Genomic DNA, 19,062 nt, shown 5'->3' on the forward strand with positions numbered 1-19,062 from the left:
CTGCTTTTTATTAACAGTTGCAGGATTCTTTCCACTTGGTGTTTTCTCTTCACCTTGTCGGGTTGATTTTTTTTTTCTTTCAGATTCTCTAAATTTCGTCTTTGGCACCTAGGCACTTACTAGCCAGTAAATGATTTTTACTCAAGCTGACAGAATTACTAGCTCTTATGCCTCACTTTCTTTTTTTTTTCATACTGGGAGAGCTGAAATTAAGCTGTAGGTCAGTGTGCAGCCATCTTGGAAGTCCAGATTTAATACATGTTCTTATACCCAGTTGTAAACCTCAAGATTTTGGACCAATTTTCAAACCATGCACAAAAACTGTGACCATCACCAGTACAACCCTTCTGGACTTTTCAGGTTAAACTTGGAAACACTTTTTACCAATAATTATTTTATATGGGGAAGGGGGAATTACTGTCTACATGTCTGTCCACTTCCCTTTTTACAAAGTTGAGGCAAAGTTGCTTAGAAGACACACAAACCAACTCTGGAGTTCAGTTCATGCCCTCTTCCTCCTCAAGCACTTCTGTTTTGCTGGCTGCAATGTAAGCCTCAAAGCTTTCGAATATCATGCATGTAATCCTGCAATACTTCACTAGCTACATCGTCTATGTGCATCATTTCTTCCTGGACTCCGTGGAGGTGGCAGTGCACTTCAGAAACAACTCTTTGCCTAGTTGACTATCTAGCACTCTGCAAGGCCAGCTGAAGATCATTCATGAAAACCAATTTAGCAGTCAGACATTCTTGTGGTAAAATCCTTTTTTACATGTTAACATGTTTAGGGTTTAGTGCAATTGCATAAATAGGCACTATTCACAAACAGGGAACAGTTAGACTTCAAGAAATTAGTTGTTTGTTTGTCTTTCGGCTTTTCCCGGTTAGGGGGTCGCCACAGCGGAACTCCGGTCCGCTAATGATTGGCAGTAGATTTTCATGAACGCAGAGGTGCCAGCTCGACGTTCAACCTTCAACGAAGGCATGCCCATTTACGCATGTCTTTCGAACGCCCACCCAAACGTGGGGAGGATATGCAGACTCCACACAGAAGGCACTCCCCGCACTCCGGCCGGGAATCAAGAAATTAGTATTGCTTCAATATCTGATGTCTGCAAAGAGTGCTCTTCCCAGTATCTGCAATGTGTATACAACTACCTTCTTCTGCAGCTCATGCATAGTAATCTTTCTATAGTTTATGCATGACAAACTGTACTACTAGCATATTCAGATATGCTTGGAAGTTGCAGCCATCTATGTTCACATTACAACAGTGATTTTCCCTGTACATTTTTTGACATTGCTCTAGCTTCTGCTAGCAAGTCTTCATATATTAAAATTAAGAGTTTCTCAATACAAAGGATGCTATACTCACTAGATCTGGCTATTTTATAATCTGCTTTGCCCCCTCAAACTACAGAACCCATGTTTCTTGCTTCGTCTTTTGTAAGACATGGTATTGGATGATCCCATTTTGCAATCATTATATTGCCATTTTCACTAATGTGTTGTGGTTCATATCTCTAAAGCTAGTCATCCACATGTAGAACGTAATACTGTCAGAATTTTTGGTACATCAACCTTGTCATGTTATGCTGCCTTTCATTTAGTCTATAGACCCATAGACTTAACATATCACAGCCAGACACAAGGTGTACACCTTTCAGGTTCTCCGTTAAAGAATGTGAACTTGTCACTATCCCCTGCTATACCTGGGGGAAGTATGTAAAAACAAGACCAAAATTAGCCTACTAGCTTTAGTTGCCATCAATGTCTTAACAAGGGTGGAGTCTAATAGGAAATCTGCTCTAGCTTCTAATTAGGGTGCACACAACATAAAAATGACAGCTATAAAGCTATCAGTTAAGAGGTTTGATATCACTTAGCTGATAACTTGTAAAGTAACTGTCAAACTGCCACTTGCTTTTAAAATAAGGTTAAACTACCTTTACATCAGTCTATAAGCAATTGCATATTGAGATCACTTAGATAGCTTGTAAGCCAAACTTGCTCCTTTTTTTTTTAATTTTAACATTTAGTGAAAGAGTGCCAAATGAGTGAGCTACATTAAGTGCAGAATTCCCTTGGAGCAAGTCTTGCTGCCTTTACTAGCCTTTCATTTTCTGGTTTAAGTATCAGATCTTAAAAAGATGGTGGTTCAAGCAGTTCTCCACATTTGTCACTATGACTATGGCCTTTTATATCTCCAGGCAGAATCTTCATTTTTTATATATATATATATATATATATATATATATATATATATATATATATATATATATATATATATTCCCCCCCCCCTTTTGCTTTCTGGCACTTTTTGTTGCAATCTGCTTGACTACTTCCAGATGGCTTTCCATTACATCTCTTAAAGCCAAATTAATGGCGGACAAAGGCCCACGATTAGGAATACATTTTAAATGTTGTCTTATAAAATAAAACAGTTGATAGAATCATAGGGTTTTTATTAGCATGCATATTCTAATGGATAAGAAGTCTGAAATATCTGTCATTATTTAGTAACTGCAATGTTCAATTGGTTACCATAAAACTTCAAATTTTAAGAGGAACAAACCAAAATACTAGGCAAAAATCTGGACAGTTGAGAGGTATGCTCTCCATATGTACACCCTTATAAAATGCTTCTGCTACCCTACAAGTGTGAATATCACCTCTATTTTCTCCATTGTCCAAATCTTTAAGTATGCTTGGATTTGATCAGATAAGTAGATATGAACCTAGTCTCACAAGTAAACTATATCCAGAATCTGTTTCAAGGAAAACCATACCGCTTCTAGACCAAAGGATATACACAGTCTTGTTATTCACAGACTATGCATCATTTAACCAGTATGAAGTATTCATATGTTTCTATCTAAAGGATTCAAAATTATGTTGGGCCAGTTGATCATTCCAAAGCTGCAAGTTAATAAATGGAGGGAAAGCAGATTTACAGCTTGTACTCCTAAATATCAATGCAGTTTACCAAAACTAGTTAGTCTTTTGAAATATGTCTTGTTAAGCTTTGTTCATTTCTGTTAATAGTGCACTGCTGACATTTCATTCCCAGATATTTATGCACTCCTCTTTTTGATTTGGCGTGACCTTTATATTTTTATTGAATAAGAAACATCTTTATCATCACCTATGACATGGGCAATCATGCATTTCTAAATGAAAACGAACCATATTGACAAATTTTAGTTGCAAATATTATACATCACTTATAATCTATCTAGTCACGGTCAAACATTACACAACTCATTCAGATCCTGTCTTCTTTTAAACCTCATTACTCATCTGCATGTATTGTTACCACAGTTTCCTTTCTATGTAGTTTGCCATTTCCTAGTAATTGCTTTTTTGGCAGCCACCACAATTAGACTCAGCAAGGCCTTGCTATGTCTAGGCAATTCCTATTCTGTACCATAGCTCAAAATAAAGTTTCCTTAGTCATACCAATTTGCTCACCCAGTATTTCAGATAGAGTAATCTGCAGGTAATGTTTAAAGTCTGCCAACTCATTACACTCCCATAAAATATGTTCCTAATTACCTCTTTCTTCCCTATCACACCTCCAACATGTGCGATCTACCTGAGGAAAAATTCTCTGGAGTCAGGTATAAAAATGCCTATGTAAACACCTCCAAGCAAAAATCCCAAGTCTTCTAGACTTTGTTGCATATTTGGGATACATACACATATCCTCACATTGTTTCTTTGTAAATTGGTTATCCAAGCTCTCTTCCCAATCCTTTCTATCCTCCTCGGATTGGTTCTTATAGTTATCATTCAATACTTTATATGCTTCGCAGTGATGCAGCAGTTAGCATTGTCACCTCACAGCAAGAGGTTCTCCCATTCGATTCTCGGCTGGAGTGCCTTCTGTATGGAGTCTGCATGTCCTCCCCGCAGTTGAGTGACATTAAAGACATGCAGGTAGGTGTGAGCGTGAATGGGCGTGCCTTCATTGAAGGTTGGACGTCGGGCTGGCAACTCGGCACCATACAAATCCACTGCCAATCATGAACTGACCGGAGTTCCACTGTGGCGACTCCTAACCGGGAAAAGCCGAAAGTCTTTTTAACTTTATATGCTCCAATAATTATTCCTTTAATAGCAGCTTCTGTTCTAGATTCTACTACAAACTCTACCAGTGCTGGTCTTTCGCTTAGGATCTCCACATTTCTTTCTCTCTGTCTAAACTCAGATATCAATCCTTGATAGGGAAGACAATCTCTAGAGTGCAGTCCAAATATATTCTTGGCCTCCTCCCATTCTATTATATTTCTCTCTCCAATTATTTGCTTCCAATACCTTGGTTCTTTTGCCAGTTTTCTCCAATAAATTCCAGACCCTTCTTGCCATATGTCTGTTTCACTAATTGCCGTCATCCATATCAGCAGAATCTCTTTTCTCCATTACCACATTGGCTTAGTTCTTAGAATACATTATTTTATGAATATAATATTCTGTATGGTTGTTATTCTCCTTAAGGATCTGCATCCAAAATCCCTCTCCTTGTTTCTTGAGTTTCCGCCCACTTTGTCATCATCCCTTTCGACTTTGAATTATAGGTCTCTACTTGTGCTATGTATAGGGAGCCTCAACTGTGTAGTACTGAAATACCTGTTCAAATCAAGTAATCCCAGACTGCTTTGTTCTATTGGAATAAATCAGCTTATCCCACTTCACTCTTGCCATATTCCCCTCCCAGATAAAAAACTTCAGCTCTTTATTAACCGATATCTACAATGTGTCCTCTGGTTGATAAAAGTACGTCTGACCTGTGCATAAAACTTAAGGGACTAAACATTTTAACTGCTTGCATCTTGCTATCCAGATCCATAAAAACAAAGCTTCAAATTTCTCATTTTTTGTATTATCTTTAGTTTAGTCTCTTCCCACATATGCTTAAGCTGCCACACCAGAATCCTTTTTAATCCACGTTGTCGCCTCACAGTTAGACGTTGCCCGTTTGATTCACAGTTAGAGCGTCTTCTGTGTGACTACATGCGTGAATGGGCGTTCCTTCGTTGAAGGTTGTGCGTTAGGGCCCGGCAAGCCAGCACGTAAAAATCTACTGCCAATCATTAGCGGACCGGAGTTCCGCTGCGACGACCCCTAACTGGGAAAAGCCGAAAAACACAAACAAACAAACTCCTAAGAACTTAATTTTATCATGTCTCCATAAATATGGATATTGCTGAACCAATTTGTGTGTGAGTGCATAATTTACACCCATCGAGTTATTGTGGAATATTTTGAGACAGTTTCAAATCTTTTCAGGATACAAAATTAAATAAAGCCAACATTGAAATGTCCTTGTCTGGTTTTATTGGCTATAAAACAATATCGGCAAATAGAGTCAGCTTGTCTTGACTACCATACCAATTATATCCTTGAATTTGAGTCCCTTGTTTCCTTTACCAATGGTTCTAAATATAATGCAAATAACAAAAGGGGAAAAGATTATACTCCTGCCTGGTTCCTCTGCTCAAACAGAAATTATTAGAGAGGAACCTACCCACTTTAATTTTCGCCGCCGATCCCCGATACATCTCCTAATCAACTTTATAATTTTATCAGAGAATGCAAATGCATCCATTACCCTTGCTCATTGGCATCACCCTTGCCATTATAGACACTTTATAATCATGGTTTAAGATTGAAAAGGGTCTGTATGAATCTATATCTGATGGGTCTCTACCCTCTTTAGGTATTACAGCTACCACCACTTTCTTCCAGGATGTTGGTGCTTCTCCTCCTCTTAAAATACTGTTGAACAAAACCTTCCAGAGCTTTCAGTTTTTTTCCCTCCTAGCTTCCAAACTTTCATAGGAATACCATCTATTCCTGGGGACTTTCCTGTAAATTGGCTATACATCACCATTTTTGCCTATCTCTTATCCTGTTAGTAATTGAGCCTCCTCTACCTCTAACCTCGGTATATTTAATTCTTTCATACACATTTCCATTTGTACCTTTTCTTGATTTCCATGTGTCCCTGCTTTATACACACGTTCATAAAATTTTGGAAATGTTTCTAGTACCTCTACAGGATCTCATCTTTCTTGGTGCAGACTTATGGTATAGGCTCCCTAAGCTTGGCAACAACCCTTTCTACTTTCTGTTGCCAGAGTCATTGTGCTAAACGCTTTTGATAACTCCATAGCACAAAAACAGTTGCTCAACAGCAATCTTTCTAAACTCATGCATATTATTATCAAGGTAAGCCCTTATTTTCTGTTTAGCATTCTACAATTGCTCCTCTTCTTGTTCTGTGAGATTCCTCCTATTCTACAATACTTCAACCTTTGGCAGTCCCTCTAAATAATTCTGGTTACTTCTTAACTATCTCTCTTCGCTTATTTCCACCATGTCTTTAAACTCCACTTGAATTTTATCCCCCTCCCTAGCTATATTTTCAAAAGAAATTTCTATATTCTCGAATAACTCCAGAATAATTTCCACTACCCATTCCACAAACTCCACTCTTTCCAACAGATAGGTAGAAAAGTGCAGTGTCTCATTTTTATTTCATTACCCTACACTTTTATTTTAGTTCTTATTGGTGAGTGATCTGAAATACTTACTGGATGCAGATCAAAAACTTTCAATTAGAACATATATTTCACAGGATATGTGTCTATCTACTCCAGACCACTTTTGTATCTTGGGGAATAATATGTAAACTCACTCTGAACTCCTACTACTGAATTCACATCTTCCATGCCAAATATTTTCATATATTTCTTCCAAAATCTACCCTTATATTTTCCTTTCTGGGTTGCCCAGATACATCTCCACTACTGCAAATCAAACGCGAGTCCCCATCTATAGTAGTATTCCCTGCTGAAAGCTGATGATTTCTCTCAGAATTTTGTTAAGCTCCATTATAGTAGTTTTAGGTGGAATAAATACATGCTAGTATAATCTTCCTCCCCTGCCAGTAGCCCCTTAGAACTACAAATCTACCATTATTATGTTTTTGATCCTCTTCTAGCACTATTGGAGCTCCTTTTGCAAAAAGAACTTCTTTCTTCTGTCCCAAGTATTACGCTGAATAACCTTTCTGAAAATCTTTATCAAATTCATTTGTTCAGTTCTTTCTAAATGTGTCTCCTATAACACAGCTATGTGCACTCTACATTTTTAATAGTTCACTACTCTTACATTCAACGATAATATAGAAAGCTTCATTATGTTAAGAAGTTATTCCCTTCTTTTATGTGTTAACAGCTTTATTAAGTCTCTAGTTCCAGCTTTTGTGTTACATGCACACACTGTTTGGCAGGCTAATCTTTTATATAGTTACTTCTTGTCATATCCATTACAGCCTGTGCCACATCTTACAAAACTGTTTTATTGAATGCCCTCAAACAAAAAACAAACACACCCCCAATACACCCTTAAAACCTGTTAACTTAATACTAACACACAAAACTATGTACATCAAATACTGAAGTTTAACCCTCCTAATAGGAACAGTTGTCCCAGACTGACAGCTACTCTCAGACTTGGAATAATCTAAAAGGATGGTTTTGCATGCTAAGATGTATACTACAGCCTGTGCTTCTATGAAGTGCTGTTTGGTTGTGTATTACATTTACTACTCTCCATTACGTTTGCGATTGGGAAAACACTTGAATGCTTACAGAAAACATCTCCTAACCACTAAAATACATATTCTGTTTTTATTGCTCTTTACCATACTGTCTACATGGAGACGCAAGAACCAGATACAGAGTTGCTTCTACAAGCACTCATTTATTTGCTAGACAACATTCTTTTCTATTTACTTGCTTCATCTTAAAACTTGTTGCTAGAAAGCACCAAGGGCCTTAATCCAGTCATTCCCCTATGCAAGAGTAGAAAGAAAGCACATCAATTGTTTTTGTATCCTGCTCATCTGACAAGACTTTCTTTATGCTGCAGTGCCTATATTTCTTAAAATTGAACAAGGAGAAAGAAAGAAGGAAAAAATAGCAAGAGCACCTGTCCACTCCAGCATCGCTACCACACACAAAAAATAACTGAGGAAACTTAACCCTAGCGCATGCAGACTACATCACGCATTATAAAAACACTTTTGTTCTACCTACACCAAACTCTTTCCCTCCTCTTCCCACTACTAAAAGATTTTCCAAACATTAATGGCATGAAATTGGGCATATCCTTTAGGGCCCCCCCTACAAGTTTAACAAAAAGTCAAAGTCATCCAGTATTTCCAGATTTTCTTGTTCTCTCATGTTTCACAAATATAATTAATGCTTTATAATCCCATATTTATCAGTTCTAAATTGCTAGCATTCCTGATCTCCATCTCCCAAATCCAGTCTCTGCTTCATTTCCAATGTGTGCCTGGTTCTGCGAGAAATAATTATTTTGTTCCTCCAAGCAAGAATATTCTGAAAATAGCCGGGGACACAGCAGCTTGAATCTCATGCCCGCTTCTCAACATTCCTGGATTAGTGGAATAAAATGACTTACTGTACACTAGGAAGAGGAGTAAATCAGTTTTCCAAAAAACATTCAGTTTCCCACTTTTAGTATTTTGTCCTTCTGGCAGCTTTGTCAGAATCAACTTCTGCTGGTAGGATTGCATCTTTACTATTAAAGGCCTAGGTTGCTTTCTCATGGCTAGATTTGGAGCATAAAGACGATGTGCCCTTTCAATTAACAGTTCCTGTTATGGAATACCTGTACAGTTATTTATTTGTGCTTTCATAAAATTAATACAGTCTGTTCCTTACAACTTCTCTGGTACAGCAGAAAATACCAGGTTTTTCCTAAATGCTATGTCCTCTAATTCTACTATTCTTTGAAACATTGCTTATTGAGCAGTCGCATATTCAGCCAGCCATTTCTTCATTTTGACCTCTGATTTTACAGTTTTATCACCTCATCTCAGTATCTTTTTAAAGCTTCTTCCATTTTTCCAGCCTTTTGTTATTTGAGTTGATATACTCCTTCAGTGTTTCTTTTATTTTAAATCGGCTCAAAGTACAACCGATTTATTTTTTCCTCTAGGTTACTAGAAGTCATGTCTTGCACCAAAGGTGGAGCTTGCACTGCTTTTTGCTGAACAGCTGCAGAATTCTTGCCAGTGCTTTTCCTCGCTTTTTGTGATCAATTTTCTTTCAGGTTCTCTGAATTTCTTTTTTGCTATTATCCAGGCAGTGCACTTACTAGCCAGTTAAAGAAATTTCCCCAAAATCGGAGTTTACTAGCTCTCTCTTCTGAGTTTCTATTTTCACACTGGGAGAGCTGAATTTAAGCTGCTACTCAACTTGAAGCCATCTTGGAAGTCATTTAAGCACTCCTTCTTGTTCCAGTTCTTTTATATCATGCTTACCTCCCACACTATCTTTGATGCTTAGTCTTTATGCAAGAAAATCAAAGTATCGTTTTTGTTTGTTTGAAAAGGTTCTAATCATATGAAACTATATACACTTGGCTAATAAAAAAAGAGAGGTGAAGTTTCATCTGAAAAGAAAGCCTTCTGAAGTCAAAATGCAACCATTCCCTAGTTTAATTAAAACAGTTTACCAGGTTGAGAATAAGGTGAAAACAGCATGGGTGACAAGGAATCACCCTGAAATATCCTCTATTGGATCTTTACACCTAAGATAGCAATGGACCCAAGGTTCATCTGTAAAGTTGTGTGTCATTACTTTACAGTAACTGCAATGAAATTTTTTACTGTATGGCATATTTTATAAATCTTTAAGAAATTAAGTATTCTATAATAATAAAAAAAACTGGAATTCTGTCAAAAGCTTTTTCTGTAAAATATCCATACCATACTTTCATTCTAGCCCCTATTTAACAGCTATCTGATATTACTTTGTTTAGTGAGAGATGATCGCTAGTTCCATAATATTCTCTTTTATTTTTCTGCTACTGCCATCATTGAATTTCAGCTAAATGATTACAGACTCTGAGAAGACTCTTGTATCAAACACATATACATTAGCTGTTCTGATGGTGGCAGAAGAGCTCCTGTTTGCTGTCAATTAACTGATATATCCATTATCTGAAAGGGAAAAGATGTGAAAGGATGGTGGCTCATTTTCTTCCTTTGAAAAAAAATGACATTTTACACCAAGTGGAAGCCCATCTGTGCAGGATGCGGCATTCACAGCAGGCACACGTGAGGTACTGGGGGAAAGCTGATGGATGCCTTTTGGGGGGGTTCTCATATGGAAGCTACTTCCAGAAATCAGTGGGGTGCAGAAGGGAAGGGGAGGCAAGTAAAAGAATAAATGAATAAATAAAAAATAATAAAGCTAACATCTATAGCATGAAGGCTGGGGGGTGTCTGTCACACAGTTTTACTCACAGCATGAATAAACGAGGCAAAAAAAGAACGCTCCATAACAGAAGTTAAAATTAACATAAGAAAATCATTATCCCTTTGTTACAAAGTCACCAACGAATTTTAGAGCTGATTACAAGGTACATAACCTAAATTAAACAGTTATCTTACCTGTAAAAGGTAATTCTTCCATAGTAGAAGTTGAAACTGCCTCCAGGTGCCCATCTTGTAGCCCACTTCTGTTTTCATCCAAAGAGGCTGGCCTTCTTCTCTTGGACCTAGGAGGACAGGTACCAAAAATGAGAACAGTAAATGCTGAAACACCGCATATTAGAAATGTGTACATACACACACACTTCCAGGACACGGTAGTTATTGGCATACATCTTAGCATGCTGTGTTTGAACAAGATCAACAGAAGTAATTTATTTTAAAAAGGATCAAGGTCTGTATACCTACACTTGGAAAAGGTTTGCTGACAGAAACCAAACTACTTAGAAACCTGGTAAATGAGAAAAATGAAGATGCCAAGGGATAAGAAAGCAAAGGAATTCAAGCAGAGGACTCTGACTTTTGTTGTCACTCGACAAGGCCAAATAATAACCTTGCTACAGGAAAGGAATGGGAATATAAAGGGGAAAATATTGCTGTTTGGGAACACTCACTAGAAAAGATTTAATAGCAGAATGGCTATAACTACATCTCTGCATATAGGGGAAACTGAGGCAAAATATATGTACAAAGAAGACCCCTTCTCCTACTACACACACACACACACACACACACACACACACACACACATACCACTACTGACTAATGATGGCAGCTATTACAAGGTACATGTTAGTAATTTCAACCACTACAATAAGCTGGCAAACAAGTTAATTTTCTTGAAATTAATTAAAAGTTGTTACTAACAGAAGTCTACTTTGACTTACTAGAAACAAATTCACAGTAGCACATTATCTCGCACAGTCATGCAAGAGAATACCACAAAAGCATCTTTATCAATTATCACATTTTAAAAATGACAAAAGTGCACACAACAGAAAAGACAAAAAAAGCATACTAACATTTTCCATTGCTATTTTCAAGCAATGTACATACATTTTCTTTAACAATTTTCACTCACTTCAACATAACATAAATTGCTCAGTTTCTACCTTCCCTTAAACCTCACTACTTCTCCCAATCATTATTCAGTATGTACTGTTCCCATGAGTTTCATTAATTTCTATGTAATTTGCTCCTTCCCTTTTCTAAAGATCTCACCTCCAGTTATTTTCTTATTTACAATGTTCAAAACTTCAATTGCAGTTGGATTACATTTAGATTTCTATTTTCTAGCAATTGCTTATTTTGCATCCAACAGCATTACATTTAGTCAGCCCTTACTGTGTCTAGACAATTCAAATCCTGCATCCCAGCTCAAAAGATCATTTCCCTGATAATTACTTGCTCCCCCAACATTTCTGACTAAAAGTACAGCATATGTTAAATTACTGAGAATGATGCATCTTGAAATAAACCCAAAGACCTAATCACAGTCATAAAAGGAGGAGTCTATGGGGGGCACCATTATTTTAACCACTTGAAATGTCAGGACCCCCTACCTGCAGATCCCAAAACATGGAGTGCATGGGCGAAAAATGGACTTGCATATACAAAGTCAGAGATGGACGTTTCCTAGTATTTCCTTTTCTATGAGGTATGACTATCTTGGAGATGATATGTGTGTGTTCAGATGTGGAGGGCTTACCCCCACATTGTGGGGTACAGGGGAGCTTGCCCCCCCGGAAGTACAAGTTTAAATTTTATACCTGGGAGGGTGGCCTAATGGTTAAGGTGTTTGTCTTACAAACCCAAGGTGCAGGGTTTGAATCACACAAGGGATAAATGACTTGGCTTAAAAAATGGCTCGCAAAATCAGTTAGCTTAGTGCCAATCTATTAGGGGTTGGGAGGGTGGCCTAATGGTTAAGGTGTTTGCCTTACAAACACAAGGTGCAGGGTTTGAATCTCACAAGGGATAATTGGCTAGGCTTAAAATGGCTCGCAAGGGCAGTTAGCTTAGTACTAATCTATGAACCTATGAACCTATAAAGAACAGCAATCTTCAATATTAGCTCTTTTCCTGGGTTTTCAGTCTTTGTTTGGCTAGCTGGCACTCGTCATTTTGAGTACTGACATTTCAGTAGGGGCCCCTCTCTACAGCATATCAGACATGTCAAGAGTCTAGGGAAAAGGGGACACACAGTCCTCTTTCACTCAAATTCTCAGTCAGATTTGTTGAGAGACTGCATTTGTGTTTGAGGGGGGGCAATGAGCCATTAAAAAATAAATTCTGAATCAACCAAGGGTTGCAACAGCTACTCACAAGGTCAACAATTGTCATTTAATTACCCACCTATTCTTAAAGGGATGAATGAGACAAAAGTAAATTAAACATTACAAACAAAATCACAGCATTACAAACAAGTACAGTGGAGCTATAAATGGGACAGATATGGGGATGTTCCCTACACAGACATTTGCTCTACAACACTTAATGCTGAAACTGCTTCACTTACTCGCCAACAATCATAATGAATTAACTACCGAAGAAGCATCTTTTGACGCAAGTTTTAATACCAACAGGTTATGAGTAATACATATTACAAGCTTTGGAAGAACAAAAATGAATTACCTTGGATTTTTTGGTTCCAAGACAAGTTGTGCAACTAACCTAGCCAAAAATAATTTTTTGCAAGGAGACAAAGTAGTCTCTTCCTTTGCACCCCCCAAAACAAAGAAAAATCTCTCTAAAATTGTATCATAACACCTTCAAACTTCATCTACCTAAGCAGAGATCAGTGAAAAAATTCTTTGAAATTATCTTGCATAATCCTATCCACTTGTAAACGATCTCTACCTGCTGCCTCTTCTTTTTTTCTCCTCTCATCCCTACAAGTCACTTCCATTGTCCCTAATGCATCTCTAGTTATAACCACCCTCAAAAATACTCATAGATCACCCCTCACTCTATTACGCTATACTATATCATGATACAGATTCTCTCACCTGAAACCTAAACCTTAACATATACCTGCAGCAAACCATGGCAGAACAGATGGACAGTCCAAGTGAAATGACATGAAAGGTTAGAGGATAAGGCATGTACTTCATGGGGCAACTTTACACTTCACAACAGCCAACAGTCTGTTTCACTTGTAGTGCAGGGCTTCACAAGGTGAAAAGTGGTCACAGGACAGCCATTAGCAAATTGTCAAAATGATAAACCATAACATACATGGATAACCTGATTTTATCAATTACTTCAATCTGAATGTATGTTATAATTATTTGGAATGGAACAATATCAAAAAGTTAAACTGGTAAAACAATCAGAATCTGCAACTATTACTAAAGGTGTACCACAAAGATCCATTCTTGTCCCCTTCTTCTCCTCCATAATCATTAACACAGTTTTTAATGACTTCCTTCATCTCCTGCTCATCCTCTGTGCAGACAACACAGTCACTTATCAAGCCACTGTTGCACCAACATTCAAATCAAACTTCAGTCAGACTTGCATTCCCCAGAGTAATGGATATAAAACTATATAGTTCAACCCCTCCAAGACCAAAACTATGCTTTTTGGAACGCCAGATAAAATTCACCAAACACCTGAAATCTAACTTACACAACCATCTCAAAGAAACAACTCCACCTTCCAACACCTAGGACTACGGGTTCATCAATCCTTAAAACTTCAACATAGAGTGAGAGCAAAAATAAACTTCCTCCTCAACTGATCCAGAAAGCTTCTCTTTTGTATTTCAACCAGCCAGAGCAGCCATTAGCAAAGGAGTTCTCTCTCTGCTAGAATATGGACTACCCATTTTCATACCTTCCTCAAAGGAGAGCACCACACTCCAGCAATATACAGCAGCATCTGCCGATTACAAACTTGCCCCCCTTTGTGAGCATCACTGCCTCCTCTTAGAAAAAAGCCAAATGGCTACCCGTAAAACAAAGATCTAACCTACTGTTGATATCTCAAACTCTACAAACTTCTTTTATCTCCAGACATTCACTCTCCTTGCTGATAAACTTCATTATATATATATATATATATATATATATATATATATATATATATATATATATATATATACACACATATATACACACACACACACACACACATACACACACACACACACATATATATATATATATATATATATATATATATATATATATATATATATATATATATAAATAAAACAACCCCTAGGGGGAAAAAAAAAAAACTGCGCAGCACTTACTCTTTGGCAAGCTCTCACCGTCAACCTAAAATAAACACTTGCTTCAAATTCAGAATTCAACTCGAAGAGCATCTTTTCAAAGCCAAATGCTCCTTCTTCAAACATAAGGCACTTCGCCAAACACACAATCCCTCACTCATTTCCACTTCTCTGCCCTTCTCACAGAATTACTGAAAGTTACCCAATTAAGAAACTAATGTAAATATTGCACATCACACTTCATTTTTTGCTATACTTACATAGGAAAGTTGCATATGCATGTTAATTAGATCCATTCGTTACTGCTTACACTTCCATATTTGTTTAAGAGATGTTTTGTATTTCACTAGGGTTAATATTGATCTATGCACTACCATAGTAAACAAAGTAAATTTTTATACAGAAATATAAATAAATTATACATATGTATACACACACACACTCATACATGTGTATATATTATATATGTAATGTTTGTGTTCTATATACATATATTACATAAACATGTATATCTCAACACTGCACTCATTGTTTAGAAAAATACCAAGCTTTAGAGGAATAACTTACTTCTGCTCAATAAAAATACCTAAATAATCAGATTTTATTAAATTACTTCAAGTTGACCTGCTACACAAGAGTTCTCTATAGTTTTTACCCCCTCGACTTTTTGACATTTCTCCAAACCCTATTACTATACGGCTTCCATCATCATCTCTTCACCCTCTCTCCACTTATTCATAGATAAAGTATAGTTATGCAAGTAAACTTACCATAACAGATGTTTGAGTGATCTCTGCGCAGGTAGCCTTTGTTATATACCCATGTGCCCAAACAGCTTGAGCAGAGCTTTAAAAAAAAAAAAAAAAAAAAAAAAACGGTGGTTTGGGTGCCAAGCCCTTCAAAGCTTTGATGCTAACCAAAACAGAATGAGGCAGCGCCCTGAAAATGTAAGTACTAGGAAAACAAAAAAAGGTCCTTACCCTGACTAAAACAAACAAATATAGGGGGATGGAGGGAAGAAGCGGCTACAACAGCAGTGATCAAACATCAATTGTTAGTTCAGGTTTACTTACGCAACTGTACTATGTTCATTATAGATATCACTGCTGCAGTAGCCTTAGCTACATTGCTATACTACCATAGCTGACTGGGACGAGGAGGAGGAGAAGAAGAAGGACGGTAAAGGGGTCCCTGGAGAATAGTCCTAGAAGAGCATGTCTTAGACCAGGAGAAGGAATCTAGTTTGTAGTGCTTTGTATAGACATGTACATAGGATCATGTTGCTGCTTCTAGAATACTTCTAGAATCCAAACCTTTCCAAAAGGCCACAGATGAATGTACCTTGACCGTGCCTAGAACTGCCTTATTGTAGTAGGTATAACCAAAGACAATAGCATAAGACAATCATTTGGAAATGGTATGCTTTGATACAGGTTGTCCTTTCTTCTTAGAATCACAAGAAGATGATCACCTAATCAGAGTTCCTGAAAGTTTTAATTCGGTCAAGATAATAGAACAGTTGACTGTCGACATCCAAAAAATAGAGTATCCTGTCCCACTTGTTTTTATGTAGTGGAAAAAAGATAGGAAGATGGATAGCATGACTCAAAGTAAACTTGGATACCACTTTTAAGAATAAAGCCGGTATTAGTTAAGGAAACCCTATCTTTGTGGAAAATTAGATAAGACTCACCCACTATTGGAGCTTACAACTCATACAGACTCCTTGTAGAAGTAAGAGTAATGAACAAAACTGTTGCCATGTGAAGAACCTCAAAGTCACCCTGATGAGCTAGTTCATATGGAGCAAGAGTCAATTTTTCCAAGACAAAAATTAACATACCAAGGAGAAGCCCCTTGTTTTTCTAGGAGGCATCCCATTCAACACCTCCTTCAAAAACATTTTTACATGCAAAGCAATTGAAAGAGAGGGATTCATGGGCAGATATGCTGAAAAGGCAGACAGATGTCACTGGTGGAGTATGACAAGCCCAGGTGGGGGAGTAAGACAAGCCCAAGCCAGAGGATAGAAACTCACAGAAATAATGTATAACCAGAGTAACCACTAGCCTTAAAAAAAGGTAGGCTAATAGCCACTAGGGCATTATAAGCCTAGCCATGCAACCCAAATGCATCCCACAAGTTAGTGCCTTACAGGTTACTTTAAAGCTGTGCAGGTAAGTTAGGGCATGGCTTGATGCAAACCTCTGTCCAGAGACACAAGTGTCATACCAAGGTGAATTTACACTTTCTCTGCCACTGGTCCAGGATGAGCTTCAATGTGGTTAGAGAAGGGCTGTGAGGAACTTTTGTGGACACTTTAGTTGCATGTGCCTGGTAAGGTACATACTGAGGGAGGCGTTATATTCAATGATGGGTCTGATGAGGGCTGAGTACAGTGGCACAATTACTTCTCTTGACCTAGATGCCATGCCCTTACTTATCAGTTGAGTAACACAGAATTATTTTCTTACAAACTTAGATGTATGCTGGTTGAAAGCCAAGTTACTATTCACAGGAGGTAGTTTCCCCGTGTGGCCAACTCATAAAAGGTACAAATAAACCTTTCTTGGCATTGAATTTTAAGCTGTGCCTTTGCCACCAATCATTTGTCTCTATCAGACCTTCCTGTATAATGCTGGTATCATTTTGTGTGTGTGTGGGGGGGGCTATGATTTCTTCTAGCTTGCAATCATCTGGAAACTTGTCAAACAGGAGTGGACCCAGCATAGAGCCTTGGGAGACTTCACTGGTGACGGTCCTATTTTTGGAGGTAGTCTCTCTAATCCTAACTTCCTGGGTCCTATCTGTGAGCCAGCAAGTTATATAGGGGGTTATGCCCAATTCCATAAGTTTATTTACAATGCTTGAGTGGGGTATTGTATCAAATGCCTTAGCTAGGTCAAGGTAGGCAGTATGCACCGTTTTGCCTTCATCCATTGTCTTGCTGACCTCCTCAAATAAGTCCACCAGGATCAGTAGGCATGACCGGCCTTTAACAATGACACTGAAAATCTTCAGACACTGAACCCAACCCACTTTGGTTTTGACAATCATTTCTATGACTATTCTTTCCATGACTTTGCATACGAGAATAGTCAGACTAATGGATCTGTAGTTCATGGAATCCGTTGATGGCCTGTCTTTGTGAAAAGAGATGACCATTGCACTCCCCTGATCATGTGGCACAAAGCTTGTGTGGAGGCTATAGTTGAAGTGACTAGTGGCTCTGATAGGTCATATTACAGGCTCTTTGGGATGCACCCTGGCATATTATCAGGACCTACTGAAGCTGTATTCTTGGCCTTAGGGAGCACATCTAAGACCTTTTCCCCAATGACAGTTGGAGGGATTATGTTAGGTGGAATTTCCTGGGAGTGAGAGTGTGGTAAAGTTGGAGCTGAATTTGTCAGTCAGTCGATTTGCTATACCTCCTGGTTTTGTGGGCATGGCTCCACTTACCAACAGTTCAGCACACTGTTGTGTACAGCCTTTGCAGTTTCAGACATAGCTAAAGATGAACTTATGGTAGCCCTTGACCTGTCATGTTACCTTTACCTTAAAATTTGCTTTTCTGGACATTATTAATCCTCTTAGTTTGATGGGAGAGAGTTAACTTTTTTTGTTTTTCTAATTTTGTCTATGACTTTTTTTCCTTTTAGCATACAAATTATTTAATTTTGGAATCCACCAGAGTGGTTTGTTTTTTGAGTTACTTTTGGGTTTACTTCTGGTAGGCGCAGGAGCCTCTATGCATCACTGACATGGTTGTACAGAGCTTCTGTGAATAAATCCATATAGGCTGCTGTGTTGACTGGGTTTGGAGGGTACTGACATTTTGACAGGTTACCACTTAATAAAAGGTAGTTTGCCTTGGAGTCATTTCTAAGTTTTATACGGTTTGCTGGAGTTACAGAATGTATTCTTATTTCAAAGGAAACTGCTTTGTGGTCTGACCTCACCAGAAAGGACATGACACTGGAAGGTGTGCAGCATTCTCCCATACTTAGGAGTACCAGGTCCAATATGTTTGTACCTCTGTTAGGCATATGCACTAACTGGTCCAGGATGTTACAAAGTCTAGGAATCCCTGCACCTGCAAAGCTGGGATAGTGCAAGATTCCCAGTTTACAAACGGATAATTGTAGTCCCCCATGAGTATGGTATTGGGTTGAATGGTAAGAGTCTTCAATAGGTCCAAGTATGAACTATGGGTTTCATAGGACATAGAGGGTAACCTATAGCTTGCTGGGATAGGGTATGGGACTTTGTCTATGGTAATTGGACATGGTAGGAACTCCAGTGCACCATCCTGTGTAACCACAGACAAAGTCCCATACCATATCCTAGAGGTATGTTTGTAGTTGAGATAGAGACACTTCCACCTTTAGTCCACATATGTGCAGTTGCTGGCCGAAGCCATGCACTACTGAGTTACTCTGTGGTTTTAAAC

The 19,062-nt window shown here is 38.1% G+C and overlaps 1 protein-coding gene across 1 annotated transcript in view; it reads right to left on the bottom strand.

Moving 5' to 3' along the window:
• Positions 1-19,062, bottom strand: part of ABCA3 (ATP binding cassette subfamily A member 3) — a gene marked incomplete in the record, with an annotated part of 1,818,321 nt that overhangs the window by 1,637,865 nt on the left and 161,394 nt on the right. The window contains 1 exon segment of the mRNA XM_044089258.1: positions 10,493-10,599. Coding sequence (XP_043945193.1) covers positions 10,493-10,599 — 107 coding nt within the window.

This window comes from Protopterus annectens, chromosome 12.part0, assembly GCF_019279795.1.
Source record: "Protopterus annectens isolate FY-2018-M chromosome 12.part0, PAN1.0, whole genome shotgun sequence".
NCBI lineage: Eukaryota > Metazoa > Chordata > Ceratodontiformes > Protopteridae > Protopterus > Protopterus annectens.